The sequence below is a fragment of the Strongyloides ratti genome (genome assembly GCF_001040885.1).
Source record: "Strongyloides ratti genome assembly S_ratti_ED321, chromosome : 2".
NCBI lineage: Eukaryota > Metazoa > Nematoda > Chromadorea > Rhabditida > Strongyloididae > Strongyloides > Strongyloides ratti.
Genome location: NC_037308.1, coordinates 15,899,797 through 15,919,255, shown reverse-complemented (window position 1 = coordinate 15,919,255; position 19,459 = coordinate 15,899,797). Strand labels below are relative to the sequence as shown.

General features: G+C 23.7%; 5 protein-coding genes across 5 annotated transcripts; 3 read left to right on the top strand and 2 right to left on the bottom strand.

Annotated features, from left to right (window-relative positions):
* Nucleotides 1–2,219: 2,219 nt before the first annotated feature.
* Nucleotides 2,220–9,416, top strand: SRAE_2000502900 (PDZ domain and Leucine-rich repeat and Leucine-rich repeat, typical subtype and Leucine rich repeat 4-containing protein; the record flags this gene model as incomplete). The annotated part of the gene is made up of 6 exons (XM_024643987.1): nucleotides 2,220–2,774; nucleotides 2,824–3,876; nucleotides 4,156–6,225; nucleotides 6,817–8,232; nucleotides 8,345–8,659; nucleotides 8,718–9,416. The coding sequence occupies 6 exons, from the start codon at nucleotides 2,220–2,222 to the stop codon at nucleotides 9,414–9,416; spliced, it is 6,108 nt and encodes a 2,035-aa protein (XP_024509593.1).
* Nucleotides 9,417–10,913: 1,497 nt separating this feature from the next.
* SRAE_2000502800 (Maternal protein pumilio) lies at nucleotides 10,914–12,301 on the top strand (the record flags this gene model as incomplete). Its single annotated transcript, XM_024643986.1, has 2 exons — nucleotides 10,914–11,929; nucleotides 11,971–12,301. 2 exons carry the CDS (start codon nucleotides 10,914–10,916, stop codon nucleotides 12,299–12,301), a joined length of 1,347 nt encoding a protein of 448 aa, XP_024509592.1.
* An 873-nt stretch (nucleotides 12,302–13,174) lies between these two features.
* Nucleotides 13,175–13,931, top strand: SRAE_2000502700 (Serine/threonine-protein phosphatase 4 regulatory subunit 2; the record flags this gene model as incomplete). Its single annotated transcript, XM_024643984.1, has 2 exons — nucleotides 13,175–13,276; nucleotides 13,332–13,931. 2 exons carry the CDS (start codon nucleotides 13,175–13,177, stop codon nucleotides 13,929–13,931), a joined length of 702 nt encoding a protein of 233 aa, XP_024509591.1.
* Nucleotides 13,932–14,039: 108 nt separating this feature from the next.
* On the bottom strand, nucleotides 14,040–16,309 carry SRAE_2000502600 (Innexin family-containing protein; the record flags this gene model as incomplete). The annotated part of the gene is made up of 3 exons (XM_024643983.1): nucleotides 14,040–14,162; nucleotides 14,207–14,886; nucleotides 15,919–16,309. 3 exons carry the CDS (start codon nucleotides 16,307–16,309, stop codon nucleotides 14,040–14,042), a joined length of 1,194 nt encoding a protein of 397 aa, XP_024509590.1.
* Nucleotides 16,310–17,958: 1,649 nt separating this feature from the next.
* Nucleotides 17,959–19,413, bottom strand: SRAE_2000502500 (Kynurenine/alpha-aminoadipate aminotransferase, mitochondrial; the record flags this gene model as incomplete). The annotated part of the gene is made up of 3 exons (XM_024643982.1): nucleotides 17,959–18,671; nucleotides 18,740–19,172; nucleotides 19,261–19,413. 3 exons carry the CDS (start codon nucleotides 19,411–19,413, stop codon nucleotides 17,959–17,961), a joined length of 1,299 nt encoding a protein of 432 aa, XP_024509589.1.
* Nucleotides 19,414–19,459: the final 46 nt, after the last annotated feature.

The following is a 19,459-nucleotide window of genomic DNA, read 5'->3' as shown; positions in this document are numbered from 1 at the left end:
AGTTATTATAATTATATTATATATATATATAATATTTATACCTTCTTATCAACTTAATTTTCTAATCTTCTATTTTTATTTTAAAATTAAAATAAAAATAATATATTATTGTATTATATTTTTATTATTATAATTCTTAATATTATATAAAATGTTAAATATTTATAAAATTTATATATATAATAAACAGTTTCTTGATCATCAATTAATATATTTTTAACTCTAATAATATATTATATATAAATATATTCTTTTTTTTCTTTAATTTTAATCTTATTACCTTTTTTTTATTACAATATTAAAGTAATTTTTTTTTTTAAATATGTCATTTTCATAATTTTTCATCTTTAATGTTTTTAAATAACATTTTTAAAACATATTGTCAAATTTTATATTACTGCCATAACTAAGTATTTTTTTTCCTTACTGTTTCAACGAAAATATATATATATATATATATATTTTCCCTGAAAAACAAAATATCCAAGATAAACAAGTGTTTGTAAAATTATTTCCCTCACACAATAAAAAAAAAAAATTTTTGATTTAAATATTTTTATATCAACTAAAAACAAAAGGTAGATTGGGCAGACAATAACAAAGTCCCAATATCACCTGCCATTATTAATCTATAAAATATTGTTTTTTTTTTTTCTATCTCTTTACATTTTTCCCTCGATCAAACTATTACTTTTTTTTTTCTTTTTTTATATTATTATTTCACATCATGCATATATTATATCTTTTAATAATTTTCTAACATTTAATTTTAATACCTTGAAGAGGGTATAAACTTTTATATTATAAAGGAGAAAAAAAAAAAAAAGAAAGCGGCCAAATTTTTTTTTTTTTTTCATGAAATAATGTATATGAAGATATTGTGTTGGCCGGTCATAATTTGTACTGTTCCTTCTCTATGGCTTTGTCCTTTTTTCTCCTATATATATATATATATGCATAATTTTTGTTGGTCAAAGACAATCTCTTAAAAACAGTACTATCTTTTATTAGTTAAAAACTTTGTTTAGGTTTAGTACTGGCGCATTATAAAAATATAGGGTGTATGTATATGAGTCATTATTTGGAAATGTTTTACATTTAAATCACATTTTCATCTATTAAACATGATGAGGTGTTCCTATAAATTCACTCATCATTTTATACATTGATCTCTCCTTTTTTTTTTCCCTACAATTACAGTTAGTGTGTGTTTTACTTTTTATTTATATATATATATTTTTAAGAATGGGAATATGCTCCCAATTTTATATAATATTTTGTATTATTTGTACTTATAATTTTCTTCTTTTTTTTATAATTATATATATTTTTATTTTAAAAATTAAGTGTTATAAACAAAATATATGTATATATATTTATATATAATTTTCTACTCTTTTTATTTATTTATTTTTTTTATTAATTTATATTAGATAATAGATGATTTTATCAAGATAAAATGTTAATATTCTTAAAAGCGTCTAAATATAAAAATTATATATTTTAAAAGTATTTTTAAAAAAAACTTTTATCTTATGAATAAATAGACTATCCTTTTAAATTATTATTTAAAGAAAGTTTTGAATTTCTCAACATTTTTATATTAAAATAGTAATCAATATATTAAAACTGTGTTCATTATGATAATCGTAATAATAATACTTTGTATAGTTTTATTAAATATTTTAAATAATTGCTTAAAACCCTAAATAAAATGTCCATTTGATTATATAAAGCTGCTTGCTTTTAGTTTTGTGATCATTTCATGATTAAACATGACTTCGCACATTTTTTTTTAACAAATAATCTTTACTCTTGTAATAATAATCCACATTACCAACATTTCTATTAAACAAATATTTTAACGTTTACTTTTATATCTCTATTATTATATAGTGTATTGCAATTTCCATTTACAATGTATAGGAGAATTTTTTTTTTTGCAATATTTATATATGGTTTCCATTTATAATATTTTAAGTACTTTTACGTAATATTTTTGTAGGTCTCTTTTAAATTATATATAAAAATGTTAGATATTTGTGATTTTTATCTTAAATAATATTTTATAAAATAATTTCTTTTTTTTTCCTACTAATAGATATATATATTTTAGTTGATTATTTATAAATTTTATTTTTAGATAATAGAGTATTTTTATTTTTGTCAATTAACACGGCTAACAAAGTAACATCAATTTAAAAATGCCGTTTATGTGCATGCCATTTATGGCATGTAATCGCCAAGTTGATTCGATTGATAGACGTCAATGTAATTTACAAACTGTACCTCATGAGGTTGAACGTTATGCACGACATTTAGAGGAACTTCTTCTTGATATGAATCATATAAAAGAACTTCCTAAAGTATTATTTCGTCTAACAAAACTTAAAACTTTGGGTCTGAGTGATAATGATATTTATACATTACCTGCTGATATTGCTCAACTTCATAGTTTGATGGATTTAAATTTAAGTAGAAATGATATTTCTGATTTACCAGAAGAAATAAATGCATGTCGACAATTGATGATTCTTGATTTAAGTTCTAATCCTATAACTCGACTACCGGCACCAATAACAGAATTGACATCATTAACACATCTTGGTTTAAATGACATAACCTTAACACAACTTCCAACGGATATTGGCCAACTATGTAACCTTCGTTCATTAGAAGTTAGGGAAAATTTGATAAAATCTATTCCACCATCTGTTGTACAACTAAGGTATTTACAACGTTTTGATTTAGGTCAAAATGAATTAACCTCTTTGGTAAGTTTTAATACTTTTTTTTTTTCTATTAATAAATTTTTTTTTTAAGCCACCTGAAATAGGAGGGTTAGTGTCATTACAAGAATTATATATTGACTCAAATGAATTGACAGGTTTACCAGAAGAATTGTTATGTTGTAAAAATTTGGAACAATTAGATGTTTCTGAAAATAAGCTTGTTTCATTACCAGACAGTTTTGGTGAATTGAATAAATTAACAGATTTATCATTAAGTCAAAATTCACTTCAATTTTTACCTAATTCATTTGGTAAATTAAAGAAACTAGTTACGTTAAAAGTTGATAGAAATTCATTAACATTACTTACACCTGCAATCGGAAGTTGTACAGAACTTGTTGAATTATTTCTTACTGAAAATTTGTTATCAGAATTACCTAGTTCCATTGGACATTTAACAAAATTAAAAACATTAAATATTGACAAAAATCAATTAAAATCACTACCATCAACGATTGGAGCATGTAATTCATTGACTGTCTTTAGTATGCGTGAAAATTTACTTGAAGATTTACCTTTAGAAATTGGAAGGTTGGAGAATTTAATTGTTCTTGATGTTTCAAATAATAGATTATCATTTTTACCATATACTGTTAATGTTTTATGTAAATTACAAGCTTTATGGTTATCAGAAAATCAATCTCAAGCTTTAATGAAATTACAAACAGACATAGATCCAAAAACAAATATGAAAGTTTTGACATGTTATCTTCTTCCACAACAATCTGCACCACAATCAGATGCTAATAAATTAGTGGGTTCAAAGAGTTTCTTAGGCGGACCCAAAGTGCATTTTGGTGATGATGAATTACCTGATGAAGATCATGTTGGTGATATTGGTAAATTTGAAAGGCATAATACTCCTCATCCAAAACCACATAATGGTAATACTAAAGTAAAGAAAACGACAAACGATAATAATCATAGTCAAAATGAAGAAATTAAAATAAATAATTTTTCTAACAATGGAATTGGAAGTAAAGTGCAAGATTCTAACTCTTTACCTAGAAGTGCACTTAAGCATTCTTCAACATCTTCTTGTAATGAAGCACAATCATCTACATCATTGCTTTCAGCATCTCAGGTAAGTCTTTATATATGTAAAAGTTAATCCCTGGGTTATTTGTCCTGTGTAATTAATGCACATTCATGTTTTTGATAACATGAAATTTATAAAAACATTCTACGTTTTTTTTTTTAAAAAAAAAAAAAAGTTTATTGATAAGCGTTATACAATTCAATAATACAAAATAATGAAAATGATAGTTAATTAAAAAAAAAAAATTATTTCATTAAAAATGCACAATAACTTAGCTTTGAAAGATTCTTCGCTTTTGTACTGTAATTTTAAATGTCCATATAGGGTGATCGTATATGTTCACGCTTTGGTGTTTCTGAAAGCCAATTTGATGATTCAACTCAATTAGAAGTTAAAGAATGTCTAACTAATGATGGAGAAAACAAGATGAAAAAAAGTAGTAGTCATGTTTCATTTGGACATGGAACTGTTGATAATGAATTAACTCCTCATAAATTAAAACGTACTAAAACCCCTTATTACGGTAAAAGTTCTAAACATAATCTTGTTGGTAGATCTCTTGACAATCTACATTCTTATAAATCTTCAAAATCATTAAATGATAATATACCAGCTTCAAAATCATCTGATCATATTGTTTCTTTTAATGAGGAAACAATTGATAATGAAGATTCATTACATAAACTTAAGCGTACTAAAACTCCTCATTACTCTAAAAGTTACAAAGCAAATATTTCTACAACTAAAGCATTAAATGATGATGATAGTATTGAAATGGGTAAACAAAAAAAATCAATTTCTGAGCTTTCTGTTTGTTCTCAACAATCACGTGTTGTATCATTTAATGAAAATACTACTAGTAATGAGCCTCCTGTCCAAAAGTTAAAACGTACTCAAACACCTCATTACTCAAAAAATTTTAAACGCCATTTATTTTCTCAATCTTGTGATAATGATAATGACAGTAGGGATGAAGAAGATATTGGAGTCACTTTTAATGTTCCTCGTTTATCAAAGTCTTCCATTGAAGTTTCATTCTCTGGTACAGCTATAGATAATGAAAATAATGAATTTAAAAAAGTTAAACGAACAAAGACACCATATTATCCTAAAAATTTTAAACCTATAATTTCTTCTTATTCTCTAAATAAGGAAGATGGTAGTGTTCGATGTAGAAATGTTACATTTAGATCTTCAATTTCTTCTGAATCATCTCATGGAGTTATTTTTGATGAGTCAACTATTGATAATGAAAATTTACCACACAAATTAAAACGTACAAAAACACCACATTATAAAAAAGATCATAGACCTAGTTTAGTTAGTCGTACTTCTATTGATATCATGAATATAAAAAATGATGATCATCCTGATGATGATGTAATTTCTACAAACTCTAGTGACCATGTTGTATCATTTGTTGAAGATACCATTGATAATGAAAATATTGAACATAAATTGAAAAGAACTAAAACTCCACATTATTCAAAAACTTTCAAACCATGTATAATAAAAAAAGATTTTGACAATTATGATTGTGAAGTAGATGATAAGTTATTTACTAAGAGTACCTCACAAGATTCAGAATCTTCACAATCCTCTGAACATGTTGTGTCGTTTGACGATGGTGTTATTGATAATGAAGATTCTCCTGTCAAATTAAAAAGAGTCAAAACACCTCATTACTCTAAAGTTGATAGACCTTTCTTTGTACGTAGAGATTCTCATGCATCTAGTACTTCTGATTATGGAACTCATATAAAATTTGCTGATGATACTATTGACAATAGTGAAGCAGAACCAAAATTAAAACGTACTAAAACTCCACATTACAAAAAAGATCATCGACCTTCATTATCTAGTGGTAATTCAAGCTTCATATTTTCTAATGATGATGATGAGGATGAAGATGAGGAAAATTTTAATAAATTTGAAAATATAGAAAAAGCATCATGTTCAGTGTCGTTTGCTGATCAAATACCAGAAGAAACGTTATCTTGTAAGTTAAAAAGAATTAATACTCCTCATTATAAAAAGGGTGTCCGGTTCAATTCAAGTAAGACAAGTTTATTAACTGATGAAACTGATAATTTTGACTGCCCATCAGACTTAAGTTCTAATGAAGATAACAAATTATGTAATACTTTGTTAGATGATAAAAATGAGGAGGACACAAAGAAAGTAGAAGAATTAGACATAGACAATGATAATAATTTTAAGAGTACAATACTTTCTGATGATGTTGACTTATCTTCATTAAATACTACAGAACGTTCTTTTGTATTGAAATTATCAAAAAAGAAATGTGTTAAAATTGAAGATTCTTGTAACAATGACAATGAATCGTCAAATGATTTTAAATTAAATAGACAAAATACCCCACATGTTCGTCGGGTAAAGAAAGTAGAAACAAAATAATTGTCGTACAAAAATATTGTACTTTTTCTAAAACAACATTTATATTCAATTCAAAAAAAAAATTCTATACTCAAATTTCATATATATCTATATACATATTTTATTTAACTTTTACAAAAAAAAAATTGACATTTATTTTGGCATGAAAAAAAAATTATATATCAAAAAACTTCTTCATTACAATCAGGGTAACTTTGGTAAACATATATCATATAGATTATATTTTATTTTGTAACTCAACCTCTTTTCTATCATTTGCGTGCAAAGTGAAAGCCCACTGTAACTAAATTTATATTTTTCAAGATTTTTTTTAACAAATACTTATACTTTTATATATATATATATAGTTATATCAATAATTGTGATTGTGTTATTTGAAATTTTTTTTTTTTTTCAATTTTCATTATTTTAAAAATGTAGTACAAGTTGTTCAGTATGTCCTCTTGCTTAATTAAAATAACGCTTATCTTACTCATTTTTTTTATTTGTCTTTTCTACCCACATTTTTTGTTTTTAGCTATTTATTTTAATTACATTTTCATTTTCTGACATATAATTTTATTTTAGAGCGACTTAACAATTCAACAACAACAACAAAACAATAATTTAATGGAAACTAAACGAATTAGAGTAAAACGTGATGATAATAAAAGTATTGGTTTAACTATTGCTGGAGGTATAGAATGTACTCCTTATAAAGAAAATGACTCTGGAATATTTATATCAAAATTAGCACATGATGGTCCTGCAATGACTGCTGGTTTAAAAGTTGGTGATAAAATTTTACGAGTTAATGATATTGATGTACAAAATATACGTCATGAACAATTTATTGAATGTATGAAATGCGCTGGGGATGTTTTTATTCTTACAATTCAACGTGATAATAATACAAATTTTATGCCAACACCAATTTCATCACCTCTCCCTGAACCACCATATTCACTTAATTCCTCATTTATTGATAATGATAATAAAAAAAGAGAATTAATGAATTTTATTGTAAAACGTGATTATAGTGGTTCACCAGGTTTTTCTATTGTTGGTGGACAAGGAAAAACAAAAGAAGAAATTATTATTGTATCATCTGTTACTTTAGGCGGTCCTGCTGATAAAGTTGGATTAAAAACAGGAGATATTATATTAAGTATAAATGGTACAAGTGTTAAAGGAATACGTCATGATCAAGCTGTAACTTTATTAACAGGTTCTCCAGGGCAGGAAGTAAAAATTAAAATTTTAAGAGATACATGTGTAATTCCTCCTATTGTTACACCCGTTACATCTCCAATTCCACCAGTAATGTGTAATAGCATTTCTTCAATATCAAATATTTCAACAATACCATTAAAAACAATTATTTTTGGTGAACCATCATGGGATGGAAAAATTGAAAGTATTGAATTGCAAAGAGATCTCAATAAATCACTAGGTCTTTCTATTGTTGGGGGATCTGATCAATGTTCTCATCCATTTGGTATCGAAAAGAGAGGTGTTTTTATATCAAAAATAACCCCTAACTCCCCAGCTGCATATTGTGGGCGATTAAGAATTGGTGATAGGATTTTATCTGTTAATGATAAAGATATTAGAAATTCAAAACATAAAGAAGCTGTTGATATTTTAAAAAGTAGTGGTCCAATACTTAAAATAGGTGTCCTTCATGAACCTCAACCTTCTGGCCTTAAAGAAGTATCAATTAGGAGAAGAGTACAAAATGAATCATTAGGATTAGTTATCTGTGGTGGAACTAGGAGCCCTCAGGCAAATCCAAATGATAAAACTGATGAAGGTATCTTTGTTGAAAGAGTTGATCCTAATAGTTGTGCTGCTGAATGTCCTTCAATACATAATGGTGTTAGAATTCTCGAGGTTAATGATGATTCTATTTTGGGATGTACTCAAGATGAAGCTGCTTCTCTTTTAAGAAACTCAGGAATACATGTTAGACTTTTAATATGTGATGGATTCAATAAATCATCTGTAAGTATATTTTAGAGGTATTATTTTATGTTGCTTATTTATGCATAAATTTTTATTTTATTTGCATGTTCACAATTATTTTTTACGCTTGCTTATATCCAAATTTCTTTAGAGTATAACAAATACATCACCTATCCTTAACACTATTGAAACTTCATCCATTATTAATGCTCCTGAATCTGTCCCTGATTTTGGGACTGAAGAAATTATTGCTTCATCTCCAAATTTAAATATCACTCTTCTAGCAGCAAATTCACCACTCTCAATCGACAGTAATTCGGCATTAAACACTAATAGTGACTTCACTTCAACAACACCTCAACCTTCAGCTTATGATTCTCATAATTTTAAATCAAATATAGCTTTTGAAGATGCTGTACCTTTAATTACATCTACCCCATTGCCGCCAGCTGATGATAATTCTAAGGTTTGGGAATTTTTTTCTTATTAATTTTATTTTATAAATTTTTTTTTTTATTTTTTAGATTCCAAAATTAAAAATTCCCCCTCCAGTTGCTCCAAAACCAACATTAAATACTTTTTCTCAATCTACATTACAAAATACTCCTTCAAATGATGAAAAAAATACTGTTACTCAGGATGCTGAACTTTTACCTTTTTCATCAAAGTTAAAGAAATTTGAAAGTGAAATATCATTTGCCTCGAAAGGTATTTCAACTAAAAATGACAAACATTCAAAAAGTACAACATCAATTCCAGCTAAAAAACCACTTATTACAGAAGATGAAATAAAAAAAATAAAAGAGGAAGAAGAAGGTAAAAAGATGAATTATCTTACGAATCAAAATGATATTCCTTCACCATCAATTGAAGGTAATTTTGATCAGATGATTAGCAAAATACCCATTTCAACTAATGGACCAAGTGTCGTTAGAACAAAAAAAGCTGAAATGAGATTAGCTAATATTACAGGAAATCAAAGTAATAATGATGTTTCTCCATTAACAGCAATTGAACAACATGCTTTAGAATTAAAAAAACGGCAAGAGTGGAGGCAGGCAAGATTAAAAAGTATTGATAATGATATGGCCAAGACAGAAGAAGTACTCAATAGTTTTCAACGTATCAATAGTAGAGTAGGAAATATGAGTGAAGATGGTAGTATTCCACCAACACCAATACCTCGACCACTTAATGATTCCTCAAATAAAACAGAACCATAAAAATTGTAATGCACTGGCTTTTTAGGAGGAATAGAAGAAGAAAAAATATAAAAAGGAAGAAAAGTGGAAGAATAAGTAGTTATTTTCCTCGACAAGATGAATTAATAATAATATCATATTTAACTTTCTTTATATTTATTATCCACATACTTTTTGTTATTATTATTTTAATAAAAGCTAATTATTTAGTATTATTTGTATTTTTATTTAATTAGATGTAAATGATAAGCATTATATTTAGAAAAAAAGAAAGCGATAAAAAGATTCTTTCAGTAAAATATGTATAAAGAAAAAATACATAAGAATTGAGGAGTAATTAAATTTAACATCATTTAATAAAAAAATAAAAATTGTTGATTCTGAAGTAGGTCAATTTGAAGAGAGGATTACAATAAGTACCAGAATGTTTTTTAAGTAAAAGTAAAATTTCAAAAAATTATAATTTTGAAAAAAAAAATTTTTTTATAATATACTTCTTATTTACTGTTTTTATTTATTATAAAATATTTATATATATAATTGATTTTTTAAATTACACAACAAATTCATATTTAATTAAAGATTATATACTTTCAACTAGTGCGTTTGAAGCGTATGCTATTAGCATTAATTATAGAATAAAAATGGTTATAGGAAAATTGATAATATTGGTAATTGATTAACTAATAATATAAATATTCTTTTTATCAGCATAAAACAATTTTTGAAAAGTAATAACATTTAGCACTTACCAATATAATAATAAAAATTATACTTTAAAGAAAAATCTCATTCTTGATGTTTAAATCTTAATACAAAACTTTCAAGAACAAGATATTTTTTTTAATTTTTAATAAATATATTAATCATCTTGAAAAGGATAAAAAAATTATAAGATAATACATTTATTTATCTTATTAGAAAATCTAAGTTAGAAATCTTATATATAAATAACGTTTTTGTCATATCATAAAAAAGCTTCAAGACATCTTGTGAATAAAATTTCACTTATTTCCAGTATTTTTCAAGTACATCTTATATTAAATTTTATTTATCCTTTGTTAAAACTACTCATTAAAGATTATTTATTGAGTTTAAGATATCAAAATTGTTTTTTAATTATATTTATTTTTTTATATGCACTTATATTATAAGTGTAAATCTTCATTTTTTTTTTTATAAAATTAACATAAACTTTATATTAATTAAAAACGATTAATATATGTTATTAATAGTTATCATATATTAAAATATTATCAGAAAAAAAAAATAAATTTCTATATTAATTTTTCTTAAAGTTAAATTAATATCTTTATTTTATTTATAATCAAACAATTCTTTGTTGATGGCTTGCAAAAAATCATTAGAATTTTAGTTAAAAATATAGAATGATATTACTTTGTCTCTTAATATTGTAGTGGTATTGTTTTATTGTATAAACAAAAATAACCATTATTTTAACTCTATCTAACTTTAAATTGTTTAATTCTCTAACTTGTATTATTAATCATTAAAAAAATGGAGCTAACAACGGAAGAATATGTTAATATGTGGAAAAATTTTTATGGAATTTCAACAACATTAACACCTTATAATAATAATGTTATTCATAGAGGATTTCCTAAAGGATGTTTTAGTAAAGATGGAAAAGTATATGATTCAATGTCATCAATTCTGGAGAATGAAGTATTTGATGATTTTTTGGAAAATAAATCAACTTGTAAATATTTAATTTCTATAATCCCTTTCTTTTATACAACTGAAAGAAACAAGTTGTTTAAATTTCTTGGTGAAAATGAAAGAATAAAAAATTATTCACAGGATACCATTGGAAATCATTTTATACAGGCTTTAATCAAAACATGTAATGATGACGAGTTGATAATTATTAGGGATGCATTGAAAGAAGATATTGTTGGGTTGTCAAAAAATCGTGATGCATGTCGTGTTGTACAAAAATTATTTATTCAGGCACCTTCTCATATTACAATTCCATTAATTCAAAGATATAAAAATAATTGTTTTGAATTATCAATGAGTCAGAATGGAAATCATGTTATGTCTGTTGTTATAAAAATGTTTGACTTTGAGGATATTGAATTTATTTTTAAGGAATTTAATTCAAATAAAAAAAAGTTAATTGAAGCATCAAAAGATCAATTTGGATGTAGGGTAATTCAATTGTCATTAAAAGTACTAGTCTCTTATGTTGACATTCAAAAACATCAAGTAGAAGGTAGGAAACAAAAAGTTTTTTCTACAATCTCAAACACTTGTAAAATACTTTTGGAACATTCTAAGGAGCTTATAAGACATGAATTTGCAAATTATGTAATTCAACAATTAATAATTTCTCATCAATTGTCATCATTTCTAAAGGTTATTATTAAAGATGCCTTAACGGGAAATTTATTTGATTTATCAAGAGAAAAATTTGCTTCTCATGTTATAGAAACAGCTTTAGAACATTCAAGGGGTGAATGCCTACGAATGCTTTTTGATGATTTATTTAAAGAACTTTGTATTGATGAAAGGTATGTAAACATTTTAAAACTAATTATTAATTATTTTTTAGTGAGAAATCTTCAAAATTAAATACTCTTCTGACTCATCAATTTGGAAATTATGTCATACAACGAGCATTAATAGTATCATTAGATGTTAAACTTGAAAAACAATATGGTGATTCATCATGGTACAAACGTTTATCGTCAAAAATAACATTTCAAAGTAATGATGTTAAACAATGTGCTACATTAAAAAGGATTTTAGAAATAATTGATAAACAACAAAAAATTGAATCACATAATAAAATGGTTACCGAAAATCCCCTTTTACAAAAATTATTTGACATTAACTGCAATACAACAACGGGAAAAATTAATACTAATAATATTTATGTATGATTAACTATCAAAATCGCAAATTAAAAGTATAGTTATATATTTATTATTGTGAGATAGTTTAATTATTTTCTATAACCATACAAAACATATACATAATTTATAACTTTTAAAATTTAAATAAAATCATTTTAATTTTTAATATTTTATTTTATAATAAATTATTTATTTTATATAATTGTAGTTTTAAAAAAAAAAACTTTATTTGTTAAATGCAATCTATTTTTAATATAATTATATTATTAAAATTGTAAACACTTTTTTTTTATCATTCTCATTATTTAATTATATGACTTTCTTTATAAATACTTTTTTAAGAAAACTGAATTCCTAACTTTTTAAATATTAACCTTTTTTTAAACTTTCATATGATTCAATGTAATGTTTAACAAAAAAAATTAATTTGCTAGTTTTTATCTATCATCTTACATGTACGTACATAAATCAATTATTTTTTTTTTCTTATTTATATTAAATTTCTCATAAATTACTCTATATATCACAATTATTTATTTTTATTTTGTATTTATATACGAAACAATTATAATTTGATGAATTGATAATAAAACACATGACCAAAAAATTATTTTTAATCATTTTTTTCTATTAATAATTAAAATTCATTTAGAATAAATATAACAGTTATTTTTCATTTTAAAACTTTAATTTTTGAAACTTAACTATAATATTTTATTCAAAATGTTTGATAGAATACCAATAATCACACTATGGAAAAAAATATTTAATGAATAATAAAAAAAAAATATGTTTAATTCCTATAAAGAAAATATATTTACTTTATTCCAATTTAAATCTAAATGGTTTATTTGAAAAACTATATATAATAAATTGTATTTTGTTGATTTTTTTTTTATCATGGGAGAAGTAAATGGTTGTGTAGATAATGAAAAAACAATAATTAGAAGACGACTTAGTAATGCAAATGCTGCATTAAAAATAATAGCTGATGATAGTAAAGTATGTTTTTTAATATTTATTAACTTAAATAAATTTGTTTTTTTTTTTTTTGTAGGATGATGTATTGAAAGAAGAGATAACTTTACATGTTAGAGATTATTTTGGTTTTGTAAGTACTTATGGAGTAACTGTTTTTAAATGGGATATTGTAAAACCATCAGTAATATATATGATTGAATATTTATATAAAGAAGTTTTTAAAAAGAATCTTGCACATCTTGGAAGTGATGAAGAAAGAATTTTACTAGAAAAAGATGAAAAAATAATTGAATTAAAAGATTATATAATAGAAAAAATTAATAGTTTTGAGGAGGCACCATTTACAATTCAAAGATTAAGTGAAATTATTTTTAATGCTGGAATGTATAAATTTATTTTACCATTATTAAATGCTATTACTAAAATTGTTAGTGTTGTGACAACACAAACTCCTCTTGGTGTTAGAATTACTGGTGTAAATGAAGAGGAAATAATTGATGATGGTATTGCACTTCCAACTCCTTGTTTAAATTTAAAAGTTGATGAGTTAGATGATGATATTATAATGACAAAACGTCCTGTTACAGGTGGAATCGAAAGTTGTTTTATTTCATCAGATGGGGATGGTGTAGAAACTGATAATGATAATAATTTAGATACAATAGATAAAAAATAAAACAAAAATTCAATTTATTTATTTCAATAAGATTTAGAAGATGATGTTATTAATGATAATAAATGTATTTTATGTATAATTGGAATTTTTAAAGTACTATTTTTATTTTTACAAATTTGTTGAATTTGGACTATCTGTAACGGCTTGACTATGGTTATCTGAAATTTTTTGTTTATATCTTTGATATAATTCTGTAATCATTTCTCCTACTAATAAATCTCCACCATTTGTCTAAAAATAATATATTAAAATAAAAAAATTAAATAAAATCTTACTTGAACTAATCTAAGTAAAAATACTCCATCAGGACGAAGAAATTTACGTATAAAACCATTTACAATATTCATTTCATATGGACTTATATGATCTCCAACCGTTCCAGTACATCTTAAATATTTAACAATATAATCACGTTGATTTGTAGTTATGTATGTAGCTAATGTCCACCATAAAAGTGAAAGAATTGTTATAAAACCAACAAGTACAAACCAAAACCACATAAAGATAAATATTTTTTCATTAAACATATTAATCATTAATACACATTGAACACTCCATCTATGTATATTACCTAATACTCTAACATTAAAATCACACATTGTAACACGAGGAAAATGTCCAGATTCTTCCCATTCTCTACCATTAATTAAATCTTGAAGAATACCATATCCCCAAAATGTATATTGTGGTCCAAGAAAAGCATTTAAAATAACAAATTGAAGGAAAACATTAATAACATAAAGAAATTTGGTAAAACAATATAATCCAACAAGATAATAACCAGAATTTTTTCCAAATATTATATCAGTAAATGAATTATGTTTAACTTCTTTTTGAATTTCAAGTGCTTCAACCATATGATTAACTGCTTTTAATACTTGTGTATTCCTTGATCCTTTGTCAAACTTTTTCTTTACTAAAGCTGCATTGTTAAGTATACTTTTAACATTTATGCCTATAATAAAAATTTATTACTATATTGTTATATATATTGATATATTTTTTTTTATTAAAACCTGTCTCATTTCTAAAACTTTTCCATAAAAATAAAGGAATTTTAAATGCTAATGCTTGAATTAATAACATTACAGGAATCCATTGATAATAATTTATATAATGTTTTTCTTGACTATCAAAAAAACATTCATCATCATTACAATTAGGTGAATGATATGTAGAATGAGTAAAACAATAATTTTCAGCATAACTTTCCCATTGTGGTTCAAATTCAGGAGGAACCCAACATTGTATTGGTTGTTGAACATAAATAACAGTCATAATACTTATAGATATTGTAAAAAAAATTATTGGTGTATAATAATAACTAATTTTATCTATCTCATCTCCACAATAATCTTTTTTAGAAAAAATAGAAAAAATATCTCCAACCAAAAAATCCATTCTATAAATCAGTAAAAACAATATATTTATTTTTTAAAATATTAACTATCACTAATATACTCTTTTTTTTTGTTTAAAAAAAACTATTGCACTCAACTAAAAAAAAATATATGATTATACTAGTATTTTACTGTAAAAAAAGTCTTTACTTATGGAAAAAGTTCAAAATCAATAGTACTCAATAGAAATTTTGTCTTTCAATTTTATATTTTGGTGTTACTTTAAATACAGAAACTGATTTTAACAATAACTTTTGCGCATGTTATAGTTGTATTATTTATATTAAATGTACCATAAATTTACAAATTGTGATAAAAAGTATATTTTATACATTTTCATCCTAAATAAAATTAATGATACTTTTTATAAAGTAATAAAACTTCAAGGGAATAATTAAGAAAGGTGTTTTATATATATTAAAAAAAATTATAATGTTAAAATTATAAAAAAAAATATTTTTAATGTTATTTTAAAATTATTTACAAATAACATTTTTATTTATATTATTAACTAAAATTATATATAAAAATATTTTAGATTAGTTACAATTTTATAGTTTTAATATTTTTCTATAAGAATAACTAACCTGAATTAAAATTAAATGTTCTCCAAATGATAGATGGTAAATAGAAAAGAAATGCTTGAAAAGCTAAAACTAATGGAACCCATTGATAGTATCCTACTTTTGTTTCAGGGGTTTCACGAAGTGAATAAGATTCATCAATATCAGATTCTTCTGGTAAAAAATATGATCCTTTGATAAAACAATATGTCTCAGCATACTTTTCCCATGCACCTGTAAATTGTGGTGGTACCCAACATTGAATTGGTTTACCAACATATTGTGTAGCAGCTAATGTTACTGCAGCCAAAACTAATATGGTAGCTGTATAATGATAATTTAAACGATCTATTATATCATTTGACTGATATGATCGTCGGATTTTTGCCATATATGGCAAAATAGCTCCGATCATTTTTGTATATAAAATAGAATCTAAAATTTAATATATATTTTTATTATAATAATCAATAATTAATTAATGTTAATTAAAATTATAACATTTTATTTATATACAAAATATATTTCACATAAATAAATTTAACTATACATTATTTAAAAGAATATTTTTATTATAACATTAACCATAAATAGTATAATATACAATAGATGTATCGTATTGATAGATGTGATTGAAGTTTGGAAATAAAAATCCTATTATAAATTGATTATTTGATTTTATATTATATGATGGACAATATTTAGAAATTATTAATCTTTTTATATTATAACATATATGCATATATAATAATTTTAATAGTTTTAAAAAGTAAAGAATATTGTATTTTAATAAAATTATTTTAAAAAAATTATTGAAAAAAAAAAATTGTATATTTATAGAGTTAAATTAAAAACAAAGTTTATATTGTTTAAAAATACCATTAGAAGTAAAATAAACTTGTCGATCAGCTGTCAAGGTCTCAAAATGTGTCATGCCAAGGCCACCATTTTTGTTAGAGTTAAATATAATTCTTTTACTCTTTTATTATTTCTTCCTATCTAATATAACTTATAATGACTATTTATTATGAAGATCTTTTGAAGGCAAAAAAAAAAAATAAAAAAAACAATACAAGAATAATATAGTTAGAATATTTTCTTTAACATATTAATACTTGGAACTAACATTAATATAACTAAATGTTAATAAACTTTTTTTTTTTTTTTTAATTATTATTATTTTATATCATCATTAAAATACTAGAAAATAAAACCATTATGATTTATAAATATGACATTGACAAAAAAAAAATATATATATATATAAATATAAATATGAGGAAGAATATTTTTCTCTGTATATATACATGTCTTTTTATATAATAATTTTCAAAGATATCTGTAGTCTTTTTATGAATAAAGTTTTTTTTTTTTATTACTAAAATTTGTAAGAAAATATATTATTTACTATTTTAAAATATTCCAAATAGAAATCAAAATATTAAAAAATCAATTTTTAAAAAATTTATAACATATTTAAAAATAGTATTTATTTACAAAGTACAAATACAATTTTACTAAATTTTTGTGGTAACCACGCATTTAAAAAAAAAACGTTTTTGTTAAAATATTTTAGGTATAAAATAATTGTGATAATATATGTAAAATTTTATAAATTTTCAAAAGTCGTGTTAATGCTTAATCCTTCTTTTATTAAATTATGTATCGTTTTAAAAACTAGTTTCTATAAACAACTTTTTACTAATAAATTAGCGGAAATTTTTGTAATGACAAATATTTTAATGATTTTTGATGAATTGATATAATATATTGGTGATACTTAATAATACATTACTTTTATATAATCTTAATAAGGATGATCATTGATAAGAAAAATATTCCATTAAATAAAATAAAAGAACTACAGGATAGTCTCTAATTTGTATAAATGAAGGTTACATTATAAAAAAAAATGATTAATTTCGATTACCTTAAATAAAGCTAGGAATAATTAAATATAATTTTTGTAAAAATAAATAATAAATTAATAGTTTTATTAGAAAAACCAAACTAAACATAATTAAAGGAGAAAAAAAAAAACGATTAATTTGTATGAAACAACAATTATCGACAATAATTAATATCATTTTCAAATGCTTTAATTCCTTCACACATCAATTCAACACCTTCTCTAACATCATTTATCTGTGGATATGCAATTGAAATTCGAATAGAATTACAAAGTTTTTGTGTTCGTAAATTATTTTCATCATTTATACCACTAAAAAATCTTGATCCATCATGAATTCGTATATCATACTCAAATCGAAGGTAAGCAATTAATTTTTTTGCATCTATTCTTAATGGAACAAGTAAAAGGGCAAAATATCCACCGGTTGGTTCATGAAAAAATTTAAAATCTTTGCTAAGTTTTTCTTTGCAAGTTTTTACTAATATTCTCATTTTTTCACCGTTTTCTTTTTTAACCTTTTCTACAAATCTTGATACCCAGTTTTTTTCCAATGCAATAGCTATAATCCCGCTTGTATAAGTATTTAAGTTACCCCCCGAATTTAGTAATGGACTTTTTGTCCAATATTTTTCTTTGATTAATGTTGGTAATTCCATCCAACCTACGCGTAATCCTGGAGATAATAACTTTGAGAAAGTACCATTTGATACAACAGTTCCCGTATGATAATCAGAATCAGTTATTTTATCAAATTCAAATAGACGCGATGGAACTTTTTCACTATAATAAAGGAGATTGTAAACATCATCGCAAATGACAAGTACTTTATAATGACGTGCTAATTTAATCAATCTTTCACTTTTGTCTACAAAATAAATTGTAAATATATATATATATATATTATATAGCTAAGAAAAAAAAAAAAAGAATTACCTTTAGCAAGAACTGCACCTGTTGGATTATGAAAATGTGGAATCAAATAAAGTACCGCTGTATATACGCCAATCTCTTGTATTGTTGATGCTTTATAACTTAAATCTCTTTCCCAAACTTCAGCAAGATGATCAAGATTAATGCCATCGCATTCCACTTGAACAGGTTCAAGCGGATATTTCAAAGAAGATAAAAGCTTTATTGCAATAAAATATGTTAATTCCTCGACATATATTGTACATTTTTCGGGAAACATCTGTGTAAGTAAATAAAAAAGACCTGATGTGGCACCGGCATTGACAACAAGATGTTTTTCTAATACAGGTACTTTATATTGGTTTGTTAAAAATTCAGCCAAAGCAACTATACACCTATGATCACCATTAGGATCACCATATTGTAATAAAGAACATCCATCATCAAGTTCCTCTGTCTATAATATAATAATAATAAAATAAATAAATAATAAAAAAATTTTTAATAATAATATAACATAAATAAATAAATAAATAAAAGCTTACTAATCTTATTTCAGTTGCAAGTTTCATTATATCAGTAACTTCTCTTAAAGCTTCAGGTCCAGGTGCACCTACATTAAGCATATACCTTCCAGTATTATCCATTGAATCAAACAATGTTATACTCTTTTTTGCCATTGGTAATTTGTCAGACATTTCAATGAAATAAATATATAAAAATTAGTATTAAATGTTGACAATA